This window comes from Pyxicephalus adspersus, chromosome 7 (assembly GCF_032062135.1).
Source record: "Pyxicephalus adspersus chromosome 7, UCB_Pads_2.0, whole genome shotgun sequence".
Classification (NCBI taxonomy): Eukaryota; Metazoa; Chordata; class Amphibia; order Anura; family Pyxicephalidae; genus Pyxicephalus; species Pyxicephalus adspersus.
In genome coordinates, this window is record NC_092864.1 from 16,966,966 (window position 1) to 16,991,444 (window position 24,479).

At 42.3% G+C, this 24,479-nt stretch overlaps 1 protein-coding gene across 2 annotated transcripts in view; it reads right to left on the reverse strand.

Moving 5' to 3' along the window:
* Nucleotides 1-18,013: 18,013 nt before the first annotated feature.
* Nucleotides 18,014-24,479, reverse strand: part of UMPS (uridine monophosphate synthetase) — a 45,190-nt gene continuing 38,724 nt past the window's right edge. The window contains exons 1-6 of one of the 2 annotated variants that reach the window (XM_072417651.1): nucleotides 23,714-23,968; nucleotides 23,293-23,446; nucleotides 21,562-22,221; nucleotides 20,462-20,637; nucleotides 19,201-19,315; nucleotides 18,014-18,515 (exon numbers count right to left, since the gene is read on the reverse strand). In XM_072417651.1, coding sequence (XP_072273752.1) covers nucleotides 18,340-18,515; nucleotides 19,201-19,315; nucleotides 20,462-20,637; nucleotides 21,562-22,221; nucleotides 23,293-23,446; nucleotides 23,714-23,857 — 1,425 coding nt within the window. In that variant the 5' untranslated portion in view covers nucleotides 23,858-23,968 and the 3' untranslated portion in view covers nucleotides 18,014-18,339. Of the gene's footprint in view, nucleotides 18,516-19,200; nucleotides 19,316-20,461; nucleotides 20,638-21,561; nucleotides 22,222-23,292; nucleotides 23,447-23,713; nucleotides 23,969-24,479 lie in introns of those variants that run through there. The other variant, XM_072417652.1, reaches the window with a different exon arrangement.

Here is a 24,479-nt window from a genome sequence, read left to right on the forward strand (position 1 = left end):
GCAATATTCATGTTAGTTTGTATTTTTTATGGTTTTGGTAGAAACTTTTATTAAGCAAGGTAGAATTAAATTGATAACAGAATTTAGGTAGCACTGATTCTGTCGCCACATTCTTTTTACTTTATTGTATGTCCATTTCATATGTATAATGCTAATATTAATTTTATTTATTAGTTTACTTTTATTCTTCTACATTTTTCACTTGCAACAAATAAAGCTTTGCAGATCTTTGGAATCCTAGCTGTCAATATGGGAAGATATCCAGGGGAAAATGTCAACCCACGTCTTCTGTAGCTCTCTTGGCTAGAACTGCAATTTTCACTGACCTTATAGTAAAGCTTTTCCTACATATATTGGGTTTAAATCTGGTGACTGTTGATTAAAAGATGATACTTTAGCTTCCTGTTTATTCATCATGTAGGTGTGTGTAGCCTAGAAATTCACAGCAGGCGCACAATGATCAAAAAAGGATGAGTTAAACCAGGGGTGGGCAAACTTGTTGGCTCAGGGGCCACAATGAGTTTTAAAATTTGACAGATGGGCCAGGCCAGTATCAGATGAATCGAGAGTGTTTGTATGAACTTATATAAACTACGGGTAAAAGCTGTGAACTAAAAGTAAAACAAAACATACATTCAAACTGCATTCCATTTCAATGGGAACAATGTTGTTGGTCACCCTTTTTAGCCAATGGACAATTTTGTACTAGTTGTTGATGGGCCGGAAAAGGCCAAAGGGCCGTATTTGGCCGGCGGGCCGTAGTTTGCCCATGCCTGGGTTAAACTGTCAAATAGTAATTTCTAGGATTAATTATTGACTTAATATTGAGTAAATCATCTACCACCTTGCCAGCACCACAGCACCTACATAACATTTTGTCCACTATGCTCATTAGAAGGCATTCAGCACTATTCTATAATCTTTTCAATTGCTCCCTATCTTACTTATTTTCCCTCCCCTTCATGCTGAACCCCAGACAAATACACAAATACATGCAAGACTGGATTGAATCGAATGAAGGCACTGATCCCTCTCCATCCAAATCTCTCTCTTTGGCCCTGATTTATTAAAGCTCTCCAAGGCTGGAGAGGATACAATTTCATCAGTGAAGCTTGGTGATCCAGCAAACCTGGAATGGATCTGGGCCAGAATTGAAAACATTTGCTAATAAATAACAAATTACTTTTAGGAAATCCATTCCAGGTTCGCTGGATCTCCAAGCTTCAGTGATAAAGTCGTATTCTCTCCAGCCTTAGACAGCTTTAATAAATCAGACCCTTTGACTTTCTACCCAACCCACTAGGTGATCCAGCAAACGTGGAACGGATCTGGTGGTCCAGGATATATAAAATAGCAAATGACTTTGAAGAAGTCCATTCCAGGTTTGCTGGATCACCCACTTCACTGATGAAAGTGTATCCTCTCTCCAGCCTTGGTTAGCTTTAATAAATCAGTCCCATTGTCTTTAACTTTCTTTTACTCTCTACCCAACCCTCTTACCATCCATCTTGGATGGCACCAGGGAACAGATATAGGACCTGAATCCTTGTAAAACTGTATTTAAAGATAAATCAATTCAGATTCATCTCTTTCCCCCCTCCAACCACCCACTCATCCAACCACCGATCCTACACATTCATTTTATCAAAACATTGTTCCAGCCAAATGTAATGTACTTTTACCCTCAAGTATTAAATCAATGTATTGAGCTTGTTTTTCGATATTTTACAGCCTAGAATTCCAAATTGATTTCTGTAATTTCATTCTCTATTCATCACAATCAGTTACTCAGAATAAATGATCATGTATATCAATAAATATATATGTATAATAACCGCTAAATATAGGCTGTGTGAGTCATCTGAAGAGATCTAATAAAAGGCATCTAGAAGAGGTTTCCCGATAAGCCTTCTCTGTGACTGTTGATTCATCTCTGCAGACAATTCCGTTGACGTTCCTGGAAATAAGATGCGGCTTCTCTCCTGCAGTTCTTGCAGTGTCAGATATAGACCCCAAACTGTCATTATTTTCATGTTTTCTGTGTTAAATGCAGAATGGGGCATTAATTCTTTTCCAACAAAATGCTCCTATAACAGCATCATCAGACTAGTACAACGTTAATGATGAGAGAACCAGATTCAATTATTAAAGATCTGATCTCTCAGCCTAAATAACACGGAGACCCAAAGCTCAGATGGGGGGTCTGTACTACCTGAAAAACACACAATTTACTCTTGGACTGGGCCTGTCAGGTAATGCAAGAAGAAGCATTGGAGAGGTTGTTACATTTTAAAAATTGTGAAAATATGGTGTTCTCATAGTAAGAAAGAGACTCATAAACACATAGAGATTGTGGGGGTTCTCCATATATTTTCATGGAAAGCCCATTACATGATGCAGGGAACAGAAATACAGTTAGTGCCCTTGTGTGTAATGTAGGGTCCAACTGGTGGTAAAGAAGAGACAAGGCAAAGGACTCTATACAGATCCATCAAAACAGGTTTACCGTTCAAATACAGGTTTGCCAAAACCATCGCCATGTTCACCCCTGCTTCCAAGGGAGGGCATTTAAAAAATCAAATGTTTATATGTATTGTATTTAGATGTCTTCATCTCGGACGTGTGGCATTGCAAGATTTTCTTTCTTCAGTTTGGGGTGCATCACAAGTGCTGCAGCATTCTTTGTGAGCCTGGGGGTGCAGCTTTACTAGGTCTGGAGGTAACAACGCTGGAAATCATGTGTGTATAGTAGTTTTTTTTTAACGTTGGCTTTTTTTTTTGCCCTTGCTAGAGTTGGACTTTAACCACTTGAGTATATAGTGATGATACAATTGACAATAATGAAATGTAATTGTCGCCCATTATCGAACCATTGTTATATAACTACAGTGAACTGTACCTTCACATCTTGTGCTGTGTACACCAATGTGAAACCATATCAGATGTGTAACAAGAGCCTAGGTCACTGGTAATGCTGTCCCCACCACTGCTGGGTGACAAAGTGACAATGTAATTGCAGGGGATGAGACAGCCAATTTCAGCTTCAGTAACGAGGACAAATGATGTTATTATCCCGGGATGACTCATCACACGCATCACCTGCACAGATCTCTCTTTTTCTCTCCCTGACCTTTCCTCTCCCTCCTCTTGTTGCATCTCTTCTTCCATTGTCACTCTTCTATCTGCACATCTTCCTCCTCCACTGCGGGTATCAGCATGAGCGCTATGTATTCATTAAACCCCAAGGTCTCTTTCTATGCCATACAAATTGACTACAAAGAACATGATGTGATAACAATGCCAAGGGCCACGTCTAGTAAATGCTGCCAGAACGCTATGTTCTGGATTTCAAATCAATTAGAGAATACATGCAACCTCTAGCGATGCCACCCAGTACTTGTTTTGTTCTAGTAGGAAGGTTTGTCCTTGGAGACTTTCTGCTCCACACTCTGTATAGCTATTCATCACGAGCAGTTTAAAGTTTTACAGCACAATGGTGTTTAAAATTTTGGGTTTAATGTCAGGGATGAAAGGAAAATGTGATTTAACTGAGAATGAGTGGAAAGAACACAACAGCAAGCTTGAGAATAAAAGGTACTTACAGAATTTCGGGAATGTTGGCCCAATCCTAGATGTGTATGGGCACCTCCACATCTCTGGATGCTTTAACTCGGTTCAGCTTTGTTTGGGGAACATTTATTAGTTGGTAAAGATCTCTTTTTTTCTCCAAGAGTTGAAGGCTTTAACATGAGAAAAGACATATAAGGGGGATATGATCCCCCTGTATAAATATATATATGGTCCATATAGAGAACTCTCTTCCTGATCATTACAAAGGACTCTTCGCGTCTGGAGGAAAAGAAGTTTAGTCCCTGTATAGGGAAGGAATTCTTCCCTGTACAATGTGGAATCGGCACCCTCAGGAAGTAGTTTTGGCAACCACTATAGATTGCTTTAAGAAAAAGCTGGATGATTTCTAGAAGCACAGAATATAACTGAGCATTAAGGATTTACAGTATAGATAGCAGAAACTGTTGATCCAGGGAACATCCAATTGCCTTATGGAATCAGAATGGAAGGCCTATTGAATCCTATGTTGTCCTTGCTGCTCTGCTGTTGCATGTCCAATTCCATGCCGGCATTTTGGTTTCAGAAGTTGGATGTTGCTTTCTGATTTTACTGATGACATGGATATCACAGGAGGCTTCGGACTATGGAGGCTACATTCTACAGATGGGAAAAATTATGTGCAATTAGCAAATCAAAGTATTTAGTGGAATATTCCCTTCAACTGTGCCTGTAAACCCATCCCTAATACTATCCCTCTTTATAAACCAAACTCTAACAATATCCCTTGAGATAACCCCATGTCTATCACATTCTTTACTGTAACTTCAAATTAGTTCTCCTTAAAACCTTAACACTACTGCAACCTGTGACCTCATCCCTAACACTAGCCATCCCTGTGATCCCAATACTGATACTTCCTATAACATTAACTTCAACACTAACACTAACTATGCATGAAACCCTAGGGGTTTGTTCACATGGGCAGTGAGGTTACAGCCCCCTTGCCAGCATGACCACAGTTGAGAGATACTTTGCAGCATCATGGCTGTCCATGGGAATGGGGGCATTAAAGGGCAGGGAACTACTGCTTGCCCACTGCTCATCCAAATAAAAAAAAAGCAGCATTCTGGCACAGGCTTAACCGAGATTCCAACCTTTACTATGCAAGTGAATGGGAGCAGTTGGGAACCAATTTGTGCAGCATGCGATTGCAATGGGGATGTTGCTTTTGACCGCATGGCAGCTGCAACTGCAAAATACAGGCAAATGTGTTGGCCCGTGGTACAGTTTGCTGCTCTCAAGTGCACAGAAGTGGTTTGCTATGAGCTTGGAAGTGGTCAGCTGTGCAATATTCCACCAAAGATATGAAAGGGCCCCAGAAGGAACATGGAGGCTGCCATTGCTAACTTCATATTTTACCAATGCTAGTTATTTGGCCGTAATGCTGGGAGCAAAATCAGAAGAAAAAACAGCAAAAAAACAGCAGCTAATGGTATGGGAAGATTGCAGTAAAGAGTTCAGCACAGCCCAGCAAATACGTGATTCTTCCATTTTTAGCTTTCATGCCTCAGGAGTAGCCCTGAAGCCTGAGCGGTAGTAGCTCCAGAGTTATTACCATCCACGTGAACTTCTGACCTTCGCACATGTACATCAAGCATCATTTTTCTACCCAGTACAAGTCAATAATTGAATGCACTTCAGTCTAAAATAAAATTGGGAAAATGAACTTTTACATGCTTGAAGAGAGATTTAGGAAACGGCTGATGAAAAGCGACATTTCATTTTTCCAGGTTTCGAAGACTTTTCACGTTGAAAGGAAAAAATGTGATAAAAGCATTGAAAAGAGTGGAAAAGGCAGCGTAATAAAGGTTCTGGTCCCCCTTCACCATATATAGAAAATAAAATCCATTAAGAAAATGGATTCACTGTGATAAGAGTAACAAAAAGCAGAATAATAAAAGGGAAAGTAAATTGGAGGCATTTTTGAAAAACAGGTAAATAAAAAGAGTTAAATAAATTTGGCTCTTTAGTAATGTGTTTTATCTACAAAGGCTCTGATGGGCAGCAGCAGCAACAGGGACACCTACTGGGTATGGAGGAAACCATATGATGACCAGGGATGAGTGAGAAGGCCTCTGACAGTCTCGCAAAAATTTCCTCGAAGTTCCGATGGGTTGGCGAAATTTTGGTGAATTGATTTTGCGACTTTCAATAAAGTTAATAGGCCAACTTTAAACATTACTAGCAAAGCCCCTATACGTGTTAGAACAACCAAATTTGATAGGTAGGAGAACAGTGGCAACAAGGAAAAAATACAAAAGTTCCAAAAGACTATGTGGTTTTCCAGAAAATGGCAGGCAAAGTAAATGCAGGCAAATAGGATTTTAGCATGATTGACAGCGTCCACAAGGCAGCATAAACATTTGAACATTGAGAAAGGGTGAACTTAACCCACTAACAGCAGTCTCTGCTGTCAAAAACAGCTGTACAAGGCATTGCTATTTAATGTACGCACCCCTATTTAATTTATATAGCTGCATAATTTGTTTACGCTAAATAAATCCTGTTTATAATAATAATAATTGCCAGCTGGCATCATGACCTGGATGACGTGTCAGGAATGCCACCCATAAAGTTGTGGACAAGTAGCGTGGGTCAGTGAGAGCAGTAGAAGTGTTTGGCCTCTGGTCAGCTATCGCCAGGGAGACCGCATTGGTAAGAGTCATGGATAACTGGGTGTAGTGCATTATCAATGCCACCCAGAAGTGTACAATTTTAGTAAATGGAGTACTGACAGGCAGCAACAGCAGGAGGAGGCGGTGGGCCCTGAGACGGAGTGGGGACCCCATTGGTAACTGGCATCTCGAGCTGGGTGTAGTGCATCGTCAATGCCACCCGGAAGTGTGTAATACAACTTTTGTGAATGGAGTACTGACAGGGGGCAGCAGCAGGAGGAGGAGGCCGTGGGCACTGAGAAGGAGCATGGACCGCATTGGTAACTGGCATCTAGAACTGAGTGTAGTGCATTGTCAATGCCACCCCAAAAGTGTGTAATACAATTTAAGTAAATGGAGTACTGAAAGGCAGCAGCAGCAGGAGGAGGAGGTGGGCCCTGGGACGGAGCATGGACCTCATTAGTAACTGGCATCTAGAGCTGGGTGTAGTGCATCCTCAATGCCACCCAGAAGTGTACAATTTTAGTGAATGGAGTACTGACAGGCTGCAGCAGCAACAGGAGGAGGAGGTGGGCCCTGAGACGGAGCGTGGACGCATTGGTAACTGGCATCTAGGGCTGGGTGTAGTCCATCGTCAATGTCACCCAGAAGTGTGTATTACAAATATCTGAAATTTGTGAAGGGTCTGACCAAGATGTTTTGTGCTCCAGCACTGTTTCTGTGGTCTGTGGTGCCGGAAGCTGTAGGAAGGTGTACAATATTGCTAGTTTGCATCATGAAGTGGATGACATGAATGCCAACCCTCAATCTTATAATACTTAGCTGAAAAATTAGGCAAAGGCAATGGTACCTATCAGTGTGGCAGTACTGGAGGTTTTTCTGTGCAGTTTGTTGGCCTCCTGGAAGAAGTAGAATTATTGCTAGCTGGCACAATGGCAGGCATGACACTGGCGATGAATGCCACCCCTGGATGCTGCGATAACTAGCGGAAAAATTAAACCGAGGCAGGCTAAGCTGACAGGGTGTTGGTGATAGGTAGCTACAGACTCAGCACAGGAGCCGTGTGGGTTCACAGAGGCATCTTGGTTGGCCAGTGAGTCCTTGTGTCAGTCAATCCATGACATCTGCAGTGGGGACATGATAGTTGTTAGTAACCCACCTTTCATTTATTTTCTATAAGGTGAGGCAATTGACGTTTTCCGGCGACAGTCATGATTGGTTGTCTGTGACCACTCCGCCAGTGGCACTGAAGGTTCTTTCAGACAGAACACTGGATGCCGGGCACGAAAAAAAGCTTTTTGGCATACTCTGCTAACTGTGGGCAGATTTCAAGCTTGTTGACCCAAAAATGAATGGCGTCACTACTGTCAGGACAGGCATCCTCCTCATAACTGCTGACGTTAACACCACCACCACCAGCCAGAAAAGAGCCAACGTAATCGTGCACCATGCGCTTCATCCATTCTCGATGGTTACGCCCCTGCACTTTACTTGTTTGAGGTGGCCACATCAGGTTTTACCAGGCATCCAGAAAATCCCCCCTGCCTTGGCCTCAACTTTTGGATGTGTGCAGCTTGCTGCCACTACTGCTGCTGCCGCCGCTACGGGGGGATATGGTGGAGGCGGTGTCCACCTGAGCTCCCTGTGTGGAATGTGGTGCACAGAACTCCTCACACAGCCGGTCGCATAGTATTCTGCTCTGGCGGGTCACCTTTTCTTTCTGTTGAGCTGGGTTGGGTAGAAACTGTGACATTTTGTCTTTGTAGCCGTGATCCAGAAGGGTGGCCAGCCAGTAATCATCCCGTTTTTTGATGCTGCAAATGCGGGGGTCCCTTCATAGGCATCGCAACATGTGGTCACACATGTGAAGGGGGGTTCCCTGGGCTCATCTTCCTCCTGTCACTCAGTAGGCGCCAAAACATCTTCCTCCTCATCACCCACCTTCTCCTCTTCAAGCTGCAGCAGTTCCTGTTGTTCCAATACCTGAGACATGACAGCACAAATGCGGGTTGGACGGGCCCTGTCCAGCAGCCCCAACATGGTCTCCCTCATCATCATGATCATAATTATCTTTCTCCTCCTCTTGAAACTCCTGATGCTGGCCAGTGTCCCTTCTTGCTCTTCCTGATGCCGGCTGTGCGCTATGGTGTGTAATGTTACCCTCATCCTTCTCCCCCATGTCTTCCCCTCCTCTCCTATCACCACTTTCCGTCAGGTCACACAGGGTATATAAAGCAGAAAGATGATGGGTATGAAATCGTTCCAGCCTGACCGCTCCCGACTCACAACTTTTGCGGCCTGCTCAAAGGGGGCCAGTACCCTGCACAGCATCTCCATCTGCAGCCACTGGTCACTGCTGGAAAAGCTCAGTTGTGTGGCTGTCCCAAGGGCCCCGCTGCCTCCATGCACCATGCTGACCAAGTAATAGCCGATGGCTAGCTTTTAATCACACAGATGCTGGAGCATCTGCAGGGTGGATTTCCATCTAGTCACAGTGTTACAAATGAGTCTTTGTGGTAGCAGCCTCTGTTGGCACTGGATCTTGCTAAGCGCAGCGACGGCAGTAGGAGACTAGCGTACATGGCTGCAGATGGAGCGAGCCTGTCTCAGTAAGTCCTGCAGTCCTGAGTACATGCAGAGGAACCTGGGTACATGCAGAGGAAGGGTTCTGTAGTGGTGTGACTTTTCTCCCCCAAGGACACCAGTTTCAGCACTGCCTGGCAACGCGTGTGCTTGAGAAAGCCGTAGTGGCGTGCCCGCTTAACCATAGTGCCCTTTGCTGCTGGCCTTTCAGGAAGAGGAGAGGGATTGACGGTAGAGAGGGATTGACGGTAGAAGGAATGAAGGAGGCGAGGGAGGGAGAGGACTGGGGTGGCCAATGCTTTGTCACCACACCCCTCTGCGGGGGTACTAGGTGCTGTAATGCCTCTTGCAGACTACCCCTCACTGAGCTATGCAAAGCCACCCAGTGAGCAGTAAAGGACAGGTAGTGTCCCACTCCGTGCCTGGTTGTCCAGCTGTCCAAGGTGACGTGGATTTGGCTAGACACCGAGAACGCCAATGCCCGGGAGAGGTTTTCCATTACATGTGCATGTAAACTGGGAGCAGCTGTGTTGGAGAAGTAATGCCTGCTTGGTATATTTCACCGACGCTCGGCACAGGCCATCAGGTCATGGAAGGGAGTAGAGTCCACAATGCTGTACGGCGGTAGCTGCAAGGCCAATAGTTTGGCTAGACATGAATTGAGTTCGATGACTCTTTTGTTGGTTGGGCCCATAGCCTGATGCCTTGTGCTGAAGGGGTCACTGGAGTACTCATCTTGCGGCGACAAACGTCGTCTGACGCCACGAAACCTGCGGCCAGAAGCTGGGACTTCATCGCCACTAGACGTCTGGCTGGCACCAACCTCCTGAGATGTAGGAGCAATGACAGTTGGAGGTGGAGAAGGAGTCAATGGAGGTGAAACAAGAGACGATGACGTGGTTACACCTCCTTCAAGAAAATGCAAGTACTGCTCCCACTTTGGTTTGTGGTTCTTGTGCATGTAGGAAAGCAGGGATGTTGTACCCAAAGGTGATCTGGCCTGTCCTCTGCAGATCTGCCTGTAGCACAGGATGGGGATTGCTACGCACCCGTCATCGTCTTTCAGCGCAAAAAAAAACCACACTGGAGAGGTGCGTGCAACCACTCTGCTGTTATTGTTCTTTGCCTACCTCTGCTGGGTGCCCTGCGTCTGCCCCAGCTCCACCTTCCCAACGCTCACATTGTCTCTGTTTGTTCCCCTGATTGTGCCTACTTCCCTGTCTCTTCTTTAGGACTCACATGAGGCAGATTGGTGGCCCCTTCCATCCCCAGTCTTTTGCTGCCGCAGCAGCCTTTCCTCTACGTCTGTTTCGGAACTGCTGCTAGCCCTTACATGCACTGATGGTTCTCAGGTGACATCACAGGCATCATCATCTTCATTTTCATCTAAGCCAACCTCTGCAAATGCAGCCACTGATCCAGAACCCTCCCCCAGGAAGTGCTGACCACAATCTCCAAGGGTCTCAAAGTCTGACTCCTGCTCTGAACTTCACACTGACAGATCCTCAGGCTGTTCATCAAACAACAAGGGAGAGTCATCGGGAGGTACAGGCAGCAAACAAGAGTCGTCAGTAAACATGCCGGGGTCAGTACCCCGATAACACTTGAACAGAACGCAGGAACTGGAGCAGTAGAAACCTGGGAGTAGAACCACAAGGAACTCCTTTGACCAAGGAACTTCCTGTTGCCAGGTCACTTAAAAAGGGGATGTTAGGTGATAGGAGTAGATCATATGAGCTGCAGACACCAATCCCACCAGCAGAGAGAGTGCTGGTGATGAGTCTCAGGTGTTATTCAGATGCCTGCCAGCAGAGAGCATCTGCGGAATACCCTGGTTCTCTGAGGCAGGGGAGCAGCTGACAGAGAATCACCTGACCTGGACCAGGAAGTATGCAGAGTGTTGGATCCAGAGGTAGAGATGGTGCTGGCAGCAGGGGACTGCAAGGACAGTGAGCCAGAAGGAGGTCCAGATGACCTAGATCAAAGACTGAAATATCTGTATTTTTTTGAGAATAGGATAGAATTTTTTCTTGCTTTTTTAATGGATGGATAGCAAGAGTTATCAGACTGAAATATCTGTATTTTTTGAGAGTAGGACAGAAATTATTCTGGCTTTATTTCTAGATAGCAAATATATTTCCAGATATACAGGAGGCTCCTAACCTGTCTCTGTCACAATGCTCTTCTCTCCCTGCTTCTTTCCTTCGCACAGAACACAAGATGGAGTGACTAAATCCTCCCTCCTTCCCCGTATATATGCCTGTATTCAGATCTCCCCTGACTGGGCTGCTGGGCCTTGCTGTGCATCCTGGGAGCAAATGATTTACTCCCAGCTGCGATTCTTGCCGGGAATAGTGGGCGTTCCCAGCTGCTTTTTCCCTCATTTGTTCGGCGAGAACACAACCTCATGGCGAATCACAAGGCCCCTCTTGCCTAAATGTTCGTTAAGCAAGATAGGCCTGATTCGCCGCGAGATTGAATTTACAAATCTCGCTCGCTCATCCCTAATGATGACTATGCATGGCACCCTATCCATATAGTTGGAGCACAGATTCTCTATATACCACCAACTCCCTGACTCTTGGATGGGGATGGGTTTACAGAGATCAAGACTGGTGCTGACCAAATTTGGGGATCACTGGGTAGGTTGAACAGACTGAACAAAAAAGAATAAATAATTGCATGCTGAAACATACTAGTGGTAAAACCTGTCCCCTGCCAGCAGCTGCAGTGGGGACAGCAGGGGGCATGTAAGACCTTTGCAAGGAGACCACTGCTTCCACTCTATGTGGAGCAAGGGTCCTGCTCTTCAGTATTCTGGCAGAGGACAGGATTTTTTATTCAGGTTGTGGCTGAATTTACACAACCCTACCACCCTTAAACCTTGGTGCCCTGCAGGGGGCAGCCTATCAGGAACTGAATACACTGGGATGTGCCGGCTAGGAGCAGTACCCAGAGTTCTTTATTAAAGCATATTTGGTATGCTGATAAATATAAAAATACTCTTGCCCTAAAATTAAACATCAGGGTTGCTGTTTAAAAAGTTAGTGTGTCTAGAAGCTCGGAATTAAACGTACAAATTAGGGACTACCCTGTCCCCTTCCATACTTTGAACCCTAATTACTCAGGAACAGGAAGATGTACAAAACCAAAAATGTGGGTGCAAGTGGGGGACACCTGTCTAACACCCCCTAAAATTTCTTCAATAGGCCATCACTGGAACAGGTAGAACTCTGCCCATAAAAAAAAAACTACCCTGGTACACATTGCTGGAAGCTTCTACACCTGAACCCCAATTGTCCAGGAACGAGGAGGGGGGGACAGGAGAACAAAATTAGAGGTGAAAGTAGGTGACACTTGTGTATAACCCCCCATGAATGTATATCAATAGGCCGTCCCCAGAACAGATAGCCATAAAAAAACTCCTGTTACACATTTCTGGAGGCTTCCAGCACCTAAACCCCTATTTCCCAGGAACCAAGGGGGGGGGGGGGTACAGGTGAACAAAACTGGAGGTGCAAGTGAGGGACACCTGTGGCTAAACCCCCTTAAATTTTCATCAATAGGCCATCACCAGAACAGGTAGAACTCCTGAGCACCTGAACCCCAATTGGGTTCAAAGGTGAACTAAATCATAGGTGCAAGTGGGGGACACCTGTAGATAACACCCCCTAAAATTTCATCAATAGGCCATCACCAGAACTTAAATAACTCTGCCCATCAAAAAAAAAACTAGCCTGTCTGCAGCATGTCAGAGATTTACAAAGGGAAGAATAAATCTCTGCACAAAACCTCATACATTACATCTATTGCTGACATGATCACTGTGCTGCAGAATAAAGGCCTGCTAGGGTGATGAATGACCGATTAGGAATAACTGCTGTTCTCTCCTATGGAGGAGAGTACAATGGGGTGCTGGTCACTTTTCCTGCCCCCTCCCCTCTCCATAAAACAAAATTGTTCTATGTGCAAAATGCTTTTTTGTTTGTTTGTCACTGAAAACTATCACAAAGGAACCTCTGACACTCATCGGACGCCTGTTTGGGACCTTAGTGTCTAATGGAGAGGCAATCATCCTTCAGACTTCCAAGCACTTCCATTATAATCATTAATACAGGGGTGATTCTATAGACAAGGGAGAACAGATTCAGTTCTGCTTCAGGATTTAGTGAACATGCCCAGCTCCCGGCAGCTGGCACCTTGTTGCTTGGTCTCCTGCGCTTCAGTTCCTAAATAAGTAAACCACTTACTGCCACCCACATTTACTCTCTAAGGGGCTGTTACCAGGAGAAGTCCCCCAAGTCAATAGTTCCCTGGCATAAAGAAGCGATAACACACCACATCCTAACTACCTGTGTGAACTACCTGTGTGCAACTTTTGAAATGAGTAAAATTCAAATAATTTAACCACTTTTTGGAAGCAAAGAAACAGTTTTTTGTCTAGGTGTATGATGTGCCTACTGTTACAACTTGGATCATTGCAAACTTGTTTGGCCTAATAAAGAATCCCCATGAATGGATTTTATACTTGGCAAAGTGAATTTGTGATCAATGTAATAATTCTGACCACCCAGGATGCTAAGACACAAATCAGAATTCGTTCAGGCGGTCATAAACTATGCAATGTTTTCAATTGATTAGACTTGAGATTCAATAAAAACATTAGATTTCTGGAAAATTTATGGAAAACTAGACCATTCCTGATTAGTGTTTGCCATTTCTACCTGTCCCTGAGTTCTGCTGCACATGGATCACAACATTCTGAAACCAGGTCACATTCAGGTACTCACAAAGCTTGCATAAAAAAAATCTATAAAAATTAAAAATCTATAAAATTCAATGAAAAAAAATATTTATTAAAGAATAAAGAGGTGCACTAATTTTAATTTTCTGACCTGCCAGGGAATCAGCTTATCATTAGTTCAGAATATCATAATAGACTGTTATGAGGGGGGGTAATTTGTCCTAAGCTTTGGTAGATACTTTTGAGTCCCAAATAGGTGATCAGATTTGCTTTAAAATGTCACCTTCCAGCCAAAACCAAATAGTCACAGCATACTGCGTGCAGAATTGTATCCTCACCTTTAATTATGTGATGTCCTGTGAGGGCGGGGGGGAAATGACAAATGATAGCAGCAGCAAAGTGTCATTCCCGCAGAGCCAAGAAAAGGTGGCGGTAACAAATGATAAAGACCAGGACAAGGGACCTCAGAATGATACAAATGACACAGCTTACTAAATATTCCAGTAACAGAACGTTCAGAAAAATTGGGAAAATTCTATACCCAGACCAATCCTCCCCTTTATGATTATACAAATGAAAAATTGGATTTTGGCTGTGAACATATAAAACCATTGAAAAGTCAGAATAGGGTTTAGTGGGGATAGGGGCTTTCAGTCAAAGATATCTGCGGAAAGGTAGCGTCAGCGAGCAGCTAGTATACATAAAAAAAAAACAAACCTGTTGAGAGAAGAAAGCACAGCAGTAACGGCCAGTTATGTTCTGATATATAGGCCTGTGATGCAAATGCTGATAGGAAGAGAAAAAAAGAGATCAGGGATGACCTTATCAGCATGTTGTTGCTCCTTTACAGTCAATCTAATTAAAAGGTGAAGGCCAGCAGGTGACGTAGACATTTTATTTAACTTCAAATCAATTATTTTGGGCTGGTTGTTTTTTGGTGGGGGGTTCTGTATAGTTGGTTGCCTGCAGGTGAGTCTTGAGCAACAAGTAAATCAGATTGTGTACTAATGGTCTTTAGTTTATAAAAGTTATCTATGTAGATTGTGTTATTTTAGGTCTCTGTAAGCACCTACAAGCTTTCCCAAGCACTTTTGGGTTTGAATTTGGTGCCGGGAGTCATGTTATTGACAGCAGAGGGGGCTTTTATGAGAGCAGTGCTTTACCATATTTTAGTGGAAGTCATACCTGTTTCTTTATGTTCACTTCTCTGGTCACTGATTGGTTGTCTATTTGTCTCTACTACAACAATTTTTAAAATTGCAGGTATTCTTTATTCAAGGATTAAAGACATTGAGCAAATGCTACACAATTCACAATTTGTTAGTGGAGAACTTTTTGGGTTTCTTTAGGCTGACCACAGACTGGTCATACCACCTCAAGTCTTGTCTATGTGCCAATATGATGAATGGCAGCTCAGTAAAGAAGAAAAGAAGTTTGCTGCTCACAGTTGTAAGGGCCCTATCTTTTGATGCATACTACTGAGGATAGTATAGTATATACAATGGCTTCAAAAAGTATTAGGTCCCCCTTGTTTTTTTTGAATTTTGTTATGTTGTAGTCTGATGCTCCAATACTTTTAATGTTTTTCTCTCAATCTACACTTATTTTAGACTTCATAATGACTAAGTAAAAACATGAAGACATTTTTTAAAACCTATTAAAAAGAAAAAAAAATAAGATATCACATTTATATAAGTATTCAGACTTTCTGCAACAATGCTTGATATTTAGCTCAGATGCCTCCCATTTCTTTTGATTGCTGCTGAGATTTTTTTTAATTGGAGCCCACTTGTGGTAAATAAAGTTGATTGGACGTGCCTTGGAAAGGCAGCACCTGTCTTCAGAAGGCCTTATAGGTGACAATTTATATCAAAGAAAATACCAAGCCATGAGGTCAAAGGAACAGCCAGCTGAGCTCAGAATCAGGATTGTTACAAAGCACAGATCTGGGGGAAGGCTACAAATATATTTCTGCTCCACTAAGGGTTCCCCAGAGCTCAGTGGCCTCCATAATTCTCAAATTAAAGTTTAGTACAACCAGGAACCTTCGAAGAGCTGGGCACCTGGCCACACTGAGCAATCGAGGGAGAAGGGCCATAGGGAGAGAAGTGACCAAGAACCCGATGGTCACTCTGACTGAGCTCCAGTGATCCTGTATGAAGATGGGACTAAGGACAACCATAACTGCCACCCTCCGCTGATCACGGCTTTATGTCAAGAGTGATTAAACAGAATCCTCTCCTCAGTGCCAAACACATGAAAGCCTGCTGGGACATTAAAAAAAAAAACAAAAAAAAAACCTGAAGGACTTTCAAACAGCTTGTTCTAGCAGAAGTGAAGCAGACTGTACATTTGTGATTACAGTAACTAAGAGCTCATCATCTATTATTATGTCTGCCACCTTTCCTAGAAAAATGTCTTTCTACCTTATCAGTCTGTCTGCAGAATACCAATGGCTTTGGGTGCTATTTTAGAAAGCCAGAAAATTAACGGGCAAACTTCCCAGTAATGCAGTACTAACGGTTAATGGACTGTGGATAAATGCTGAAAAGTGCACTTTATTTCAACTCTACAAACTACCCATACACATCCAGAAGTTTCATAGTGAATGTGTTTGACCATAACTGAAATACATTTGTCTAGCAAGCAGTAAAGGTTAAATCTAACAGCTATGTTTTGACTGTGCCTAAGTGTTCAAATCACTCAGAAGACACCATGAGAAATCTAGCAACAGCCACACAGGTATCAATGTGGTCCACAAACTGTGGCATCCATTCCAGCTGTTCCATGAGTATTAGCACAGACCTATAGTAAACTCATGTACATGTATGGGTTCCCCAGTTCCTTCGTAGTTCCCTGATGATAACCAGTTGGGATATGTCTGCAGTGATTTTTTTTTTTTTTTTTTTTTTTTAAATCACAGAGGATACAAAAATATATTGCTCAGAGACTTTGCTATTAATAGAGAATGCAAAGAGCAAATTACATTTTGAAGTTTGATTATTAAAGTTGAACTCCTGGCAGATATATAGATTATTTGACATCCCATCTGCATTGATTTATCAATTAACCTCTTTTTGGTGTAATATTCATTAAACATACCTAAAACCCCAGTGATACCAACTTGTCCTTAAATTGTAAAACCCTACATTGTTTTGCTCATGTTATATCATCATTTCATTACTAGTCTCTTGCAGCATGACCCAGCACTAAAATTACTTAAGCATGTATGAGATCAGATGTTGGACCTTTTCTTGTATAAGCATAATTTTATATATTAGGAAGGAAGCTATTATCATATGTAGAAAGCATTCAAGCATTCAAGACTTTTGGCGAATGATATGGGTATCCCAGGAGTCTGCAGGATTCACCTGTACATTTCTCAGATTTTAATACATGGGGAAAAAAACATTGGTGGCTTTATTCTTTACCAAAGTAAAAGCCCTAGAAATCAAAGTATTATTTACCTTGCACATTAGCCATTATTAGGAGGACAACGCTTTGGCATTAAGGAATCAATAAAGGGTTAAAAAGGTGCTGCCATAGTGGTATGCAACCTTTGTATCTGATAAGGTATCAGATCACATTTATTGTTTTAATTATAGGTATTATTTTGTTGACATTGCTTTAAATTATGCACACATAAAACCAAATGAAGTGTGGATGTGAATTTACAACCATGAGAGCCAGCCTTTAAAAGAATGCAAACCTGATAGCAAAAGAGGCAAACTGATACTGGTGTTTTTTTTTTATATTTATTTTGTCATGTATATTCCTATTTAGAAATCTGAGAACCGAAGGAAAAACTAAAAATGCCAAATGGAACCACTGGATTATTAGATGTAATGTTAGGTAACTTGTTAAGAGCTCAGTTAATTTAGGACTCATCTAGATGGTCCCGCGAGAGAAAAAAAAACAAAAAATTTGAGGACAGGATAGAGAACAGAAGTAATACAATTGTAATTATTCAAAACTGCAATTTAGTATTTGGGATCCAGAACAAAAATTCCCCCTTCAGACCTGTTATGTATGTTTATAACCCTAAAGAACAGTGTTTTTTTTTTTTTGCTGCAAAGCAAACATGCTGTCTTTTTCCTAGCAAATATGATTTCAATTTTATTCCAGACTTTTACAGGCAGAATAAAGCTTTATTCTTTCTTTTGGTTTTGAATGCCATCTGTGTATTAGTAATCCTATTTGTTGTGTTGTCACCAAGACAGAAGAGCTGGGAATACCGAAATGATAGTTATCTGTGGAAATAAAGGGAAATTTTCCCTCACAAGTGCCACCAACTTTTGACACCTGAACTACAGCAGCCAATGATTGTAGCGTTATGACAAATGGTTCATATAACTCTGTACGTGACCCAGGCTGATCATCCCCCTTATAGACATAATCGGAAAACGATGCAGATAAAGAAAAATACACAGGGACTGCTTAGTAGATATCACACACCAAATAATGTGCCAAACAGACAATTTATTGCAGAAATTAGGAACTTGACCATTAACATCGTACTGTGCGTTTCGCTAATAAAGACTGTAGATTTGGAATGTTCAGTAAGATAAGCTAACAGGGATGCAATTCAGTTGATTTAAATGAAACATAAGTGGCATTCTATGTATGCAGAGCACTATACTGTGACCCTGGACCAGAAATATTACTGCCTTAAGTGCAAAGATCCAAGGCCACTGACAATGCAAAATCCCACATACCAGGGTCTTTTTTTGAAGTGCGAGAAGGCAGCTGCTATATCAGGCCAGCAAATCACTGCCACTTGTTAATTCGAGACAGGTATGCCTCCCATCCAGCTTTGCGGTATGTCTCTGCTGCTTCAGCAGGGCTGCTGGAGGACAGGATTCCACGGCCCACAATGATTATGTCTGATTCTTTGTTGGCAATGACCTCATGGGGCGTCTGATACTGTTGACCCAAACCATCTCCTGCAATATATGAAAAAAATAAAAATTTATATGTAAATCATAGGACTCAATTTACACAAAGCAGATATTGTTACCCACAACATACTTCAGTGTGAGCTCATGCTGTGGCCTGGATTTTGCAGCCCATTTTTGCCCAACTCCACGATAGGAGAAGCTGGTAACAGTAACAAGCACCGTACAGTACAACGAATAGGAATACGGCTGATATAGCGGCTGGGGAAGCCTTCTCACATGATTAGTGGAATATAACATGCTGCACATTGCAGGATGTTACTAGTAAGAGGGAACACTAGAGAAAGGAAGCGATAATCACAATTATTGAAAGAGGAAGCTTTTATCTTAGGTCATTTCACAGACCGTTGTCCATTTTTATACCCCCCTTGCAGATTCTTATTCTTTCATTTAAATTCTATTAAATCATTTTGTCTTCTAAAACATTGCTGCAAAGAAGGACTGATGGATTTTGGAGAAATCCAACTCAACAGAGGATGTGCTAGACAAATGTCAAAAGAAATTAAAATATTTTCATTATGAAAACATAAATATTCTTTGCAAATCCTAATGAGATTTGTTATATTTCCAGAATATAACAGGAGAAAATGAAGAGGTCCAGCGATGTGAATACTTATGCTAAGCACTGCATGAAGGATTCTTTGTAGCAAAGATGATAACAAGCTAAATTCACCTCCTTGCTGCAGCTGAACACCTGGGGTAAGGTGGATAAGTTCAGGTTTGTCACTCAATTTGTGTCCACAGATGAAGCCAAATACAAAACCAGGGTGTTCCTCAGCCATCCTCACCTGAAATGAGAAATGGTACAGAGTGATAGTAGTGTTACAATACAATAGTTCCAACCAACCTTTGATGAGCTCAAATCTAGATGAACATCCACCTACAATATCGTTTATGAATTTCTAGGGAGAATACTAAAGCTGCTGTCTGCTTATATCTCCAAAGCTTAAATCCCCCATCATAAAAGCAGACCGCATGGTACTGTGGTTTGATTATGGCTGTTTGGTTGATTATAATTCACTTTTTTATCCTATTTACTTTAGTAATTGAGCTTATTACTTAAAATGAGTTCATTGGCTGGCGTTTGGGGTGGTGAAACTAAATACAGATCCATCCTTGATATATCTGGGTGAGGAAACAGTGAGAGGTAGAATTTCTTTTTGGTACTGGCGTGTTAAAGGTTTGGCACTTTTGGTGTACAATTGATTTGTTAAAAGCAAGGTCACACTTTCACTCTATTGTATCAATTTTAATAAAGGTTCTTTTGACAAATATAACTATACTAATATGAATTTATTATCAAATACAATTTACTGATTGCATATTTATATGTTTTATTATTTTTTTTTTTTTAAACAATGAGTGGACTATATTGATAGACACACCCATTGGGTCTTACATTGGGAAACTATATTATACATAGATGGGTTTCATTTATGTGTAGTTGTGGCACTGGTATAATAAATATTAATATAAATCAAATTGTATATTGAAATGTATCTGTTTATATTACTTTAAATACATGCAATCTAGAGATTACATATTCATTGGGATGTATGGTGTTTCCGTATGCCATCCAGCTGTCCAGCTTTAATGAAATTTGTAAATAGTAAATTCATTGATGATTATAAGGCTATGCCATATAATATGTGAATTTGTATATTAGGACTTTTTAAAATTCCCTGAACGACATTATATTTTAAATGTGTTCCTGATGAAGCGTTATATTTCCCGAGACCCGCCTCCAACCTGATTTATGGAGTTTATGGATAAAGGGTACAAATTGTGAAGTAGAAGCTGTCAAATCTTTTATCTTTGTACAATAAATTATGTATTTATGTATTTAATATTTGATTATTTTTTGCCATAAAAAACCCATTGGCTATTACCTGGGATTGCAGGTTCTGAATAAATTGTGTTGTCTCCATACTTACAGCTGCTTCGGTGTAATCTCCGGTGGCGAGAGAACCCTTGGAACTCATCTCTGCGATCACAAGGCAACCTCGGCCCAAAGGCTGACCAACTGCCTGCAAGCCTTGTATGACCCCAGGGCCAGGCACTGCATGGACATTTACCACATCAGACCACGAAGAGATTTTATAGAGACCACCTGGAGAACAGGGAAGGAACAGATCAATACCACAGCCACGTTAGGTATGAAATATGGTAAGGAAGACAATACACAAGAAAAGGAATATAGCTCATGAATGTTAATGGTTCATTACACTTGGAGCATTGGGCTTAAGGTATAGGAAGTAGCATTTTCTAGGCTTCTATATGGAGGAACCCAAAATCAGCAGTGAATAGAGAGCTGCTAAAAATCACTTGTGATTCCCCAATCCCAGGCCAATAACAGCCTATGCATTATCTTCCCTGCCAAATAACAGTTACTAGGTAGCACTGTCACTGAATAGGATGATACATAGATGGGGTTTTACTCTAAATTCAGATAAATAATTCCCCCTTAGTAAATGGAATGGAGGGAAATCTGTGGGGTGGTTGTACTGGTCTGCCATTAGAAGCAAAGGTTCAAATATGAACTCCAGTTAAAGAAAGCTAGGACAACTGCAAGGGTTAAATGCTCATTTACACCTAGAGTAACCCTACAGCAACTTTACTTACATTACTACTCCTCGTTTCCTCAGCAGTTTTAGCACTCTCTGACATTCCTTTCCCATTCTCACTTTCAAAAGAGGACTACTGGTCCTACGTTGTAGAGATGTCAAAGCCTGAAACTTCTGCACAGAGCACCTCAGGGAGAAGCTATGGGGAAACAGATATAGAAGGGCCTGAAGTAACAAGGTAAGGAAACTTTTTCACAGTTCCCTTAGGCAAAAAAAAAAAAAAAAAAATTTAACCCTTGCAGTTCCAAAGTATCCACACTACAATGGTAGCCTTCTAATCTAGTTAGAATAAGGCATTAAAAAGTCTGCAATGTAATGTTTGAGGACACATCCCGTAACTACTAAGAGTAGGCTGAATTCATGTCTTCTCTTGGCAGTCACAAATACCAACAGAATTTGTACATTTTTACCCTCATACTGGTGTTTCACAGTGTTTCCAATATCAGCAAACTTCCGGTCCTCGAATATCATGAAGTCATGTTGATCAGCTAGCACCCTTAGCTGGGAGGCGACATCAAGTGTGAAGTCTTTCAGAATATCCACGTGAGTCTTCAGCATGCAGATGGATGGTCCAAGCTCTGCAGCCAGCTGAAGAAGAGTTGCACAGTCGGTAACGTCGGCGGATACACAGAGATTACTCTGCTTCCTCTCCATTGTAGTGAGAAGCCGCGCAGCCAGAGGGTGAGCCCCCAGGAGAGCAGCACGAGAGGAGTAGCTCAGAGATGTGCACTTTCTCTTGACAGAGCTAGAAGCCGACCTAGTGATCTTGTTCTCCTTGACAAACTTGCATACTTTCTCCACCATCTCCTCTTCAACCTTCCCCAAGTGGTGCAGGCACTCCATAAGTTTTGTCAAAGTGAGAACCGAATGGAGCCGGATGCCGCTCTCTTCTAGCAACTCCCGACCGCCCTGCTCTCTATCCAACAAGACTACGGCATCGGACACAATTATACCCTCCTTCCTCAACATCTGGGCTGTCTCCAGGATACTCGAGCCACTGGTGACTACATCTTCAACAATCAGGCAGGTATCACCAGGTACAATTAATCCTTCAATAAGCTTCTTGGTTCCTGTAATAACAGAAAAAAAATTATAACAATGAACAGAGATCTGAAGGTATTTACCCCAGTCGCCAGCTGTAAAAAAGCTAAGGACCTAGAAGCAAGCAGCTGCCTGGTGTTAACTGTGGTGCTAAAATGACCACTTGACAACACAGGGGCACCATCTGAAGACGGAAAGAGTGTTGTCACTCTAGAACAGAAAATACCTCAACAAGGACCTACAAGGCCAGATCACCAGGAATTAATGAAAGATGAATGTTTATTAATATGAAAAGGACATTAACAGAATAATCTTTATATGAAATATCAGTAATTGTCACATCCAATTATTTTCTCCTCTCATCACATTGTACAATTTATTCTAGGTACAGGTAGTCCCTGGGTTACATACGAGATAGGGACTGTAGGTTTGTTCTTAAGATGAATTTGTATGTTAGTTGGAACAGGTACATTATTTTAATAAATGCAATTAGGACAGATGTTTGTCTCAACATATTATTAGGCAGCATGGTGCCAGTTACTGTATAAAATCCTCGTGTTATTAATATTAATAATAATAAACAGGATGTATATAGAGCCAACATATTGAGTTAATCACAAACAAAGCAAAAAAAAAATTGAGCCTAGACATTCATTAGCTTCTGGACAAGAAGTGCTTTGATATGCAAAAAGAAACAATTGCAGAGTTGGTCTTGGTCATTAAGAGTTATAACATGTTACAGATAAGCTCAGTTCTTAAGATCAACTTCAGCCGTGTTAAATAAGATTTCTTCTGAATTTCATGCAAAAAGCCCCATTTCTCCTCCAAGCCTCTGCCCTGCACACAAGCCAGCAGGGAATCCCATTCGTATCTAGGAGACATCCATATGTCAGATGTCCTTAAAGTACTACCTGTACTTGGTGTCTTTGAGAAAACAGAACATATGTTACAGAAATCTTTTGCCCCTTGAAGATTCTGAGGATCATTCAATATGAAGTGATGACAGAGGAATGTGGGGGGTTTAATAACAGTGCATAGCTAGGAAATGTTAGAGAGGGTGGGGGACAACATACACCCAGAGCTGGCAATGAGGGGCTCACCATATTCCTTCTGCTCCTTCCTGCGGATCAGCATGGGCACTTGGTGTTTGTCACAGATGAGGGTGGCAAGGGGCAGGGCAGTGTATGGCACTCCACATACCGAGTTGTACTGCACACTGGCATCCAGGGAAGTCTGATAGAGAAGATCCGCAACCTGCTAGAGGAGACAAACAGACTGTTTATTCAAAACAAAGACCCGCAGCAACAGAAATAACATTATAGATGTGTGATTTGAACTAATGGATGACATACTAAATGAGAGAGCAAGATCATGTTCACATTTTAAGCAATCACCCAGAGCAGGAGGGCACCAGGGTCATCACTTACCTCATATCACCAACATACGTCTATTCCTGTAACAGGATATTATGTCCATCCACATCCCATAATCACACAAATATATGACAGCAGCCCCCCTCACCTGGCTGAGCAGGGCCGGATAGGACACCATGACTCTCAGGTCGAAGTACACCGGTGAGCAGATGCCACTCTTCAGCGTGAAACAGCCGAATTTCAGGGCATCCACCCAGTGCAGCTCCGCAGCCAGAGACCTCAAAGCCTCCATGGTACAGCGTGCAGTAGACTTCCGGCGCGAAAAGATGACGTCAGGAACTATATCCCACCATGTCAAGGAAAGGCGGGAAATTAGAGGGTAACCTAAGACGGTAGCGGCTAGTTCCCCTGGAGTAGAGGGAACCGAAGTGACGTCGTGCAGAGAACCAGAAGTGGGCGGGGCTTCACGATCAAACTTAAAGCCCAGGAAACTGCTGCTGAGAGGTAGGGAGAATGGAGTTTCAGTTTACTCACACAGGGAAAAGGTATGTGGCTGTTATTTAGAGATTATATATTGTCAGGGCAATTCTGGGGTGTTATACCCTTATTATAGGGTGCACTGGTAGTTCTGTAGGGTGATATAAGGGGGACAGGTGATGGGGGACACTGACATTGCAGGGGGATATGGGGGCTGTTTAAGAAGGGAATGTTAGGTGATTGGGATACATTGGTATTATTGTAGGATGAAATGTGGGTGAATAAAGTGTCAGACAGGTGATGGGGTGCACTGGTCTTGTTGCAGGAGATGTGAAAGGATGGTGAAAAGGTGGGACAGGTGTTTTGTCAACTGGTGTCATTGCAGGGTAATGTGGGGGTACAGGAGGGGAAGAGACAGGTGATGGGGTGCACTCCTA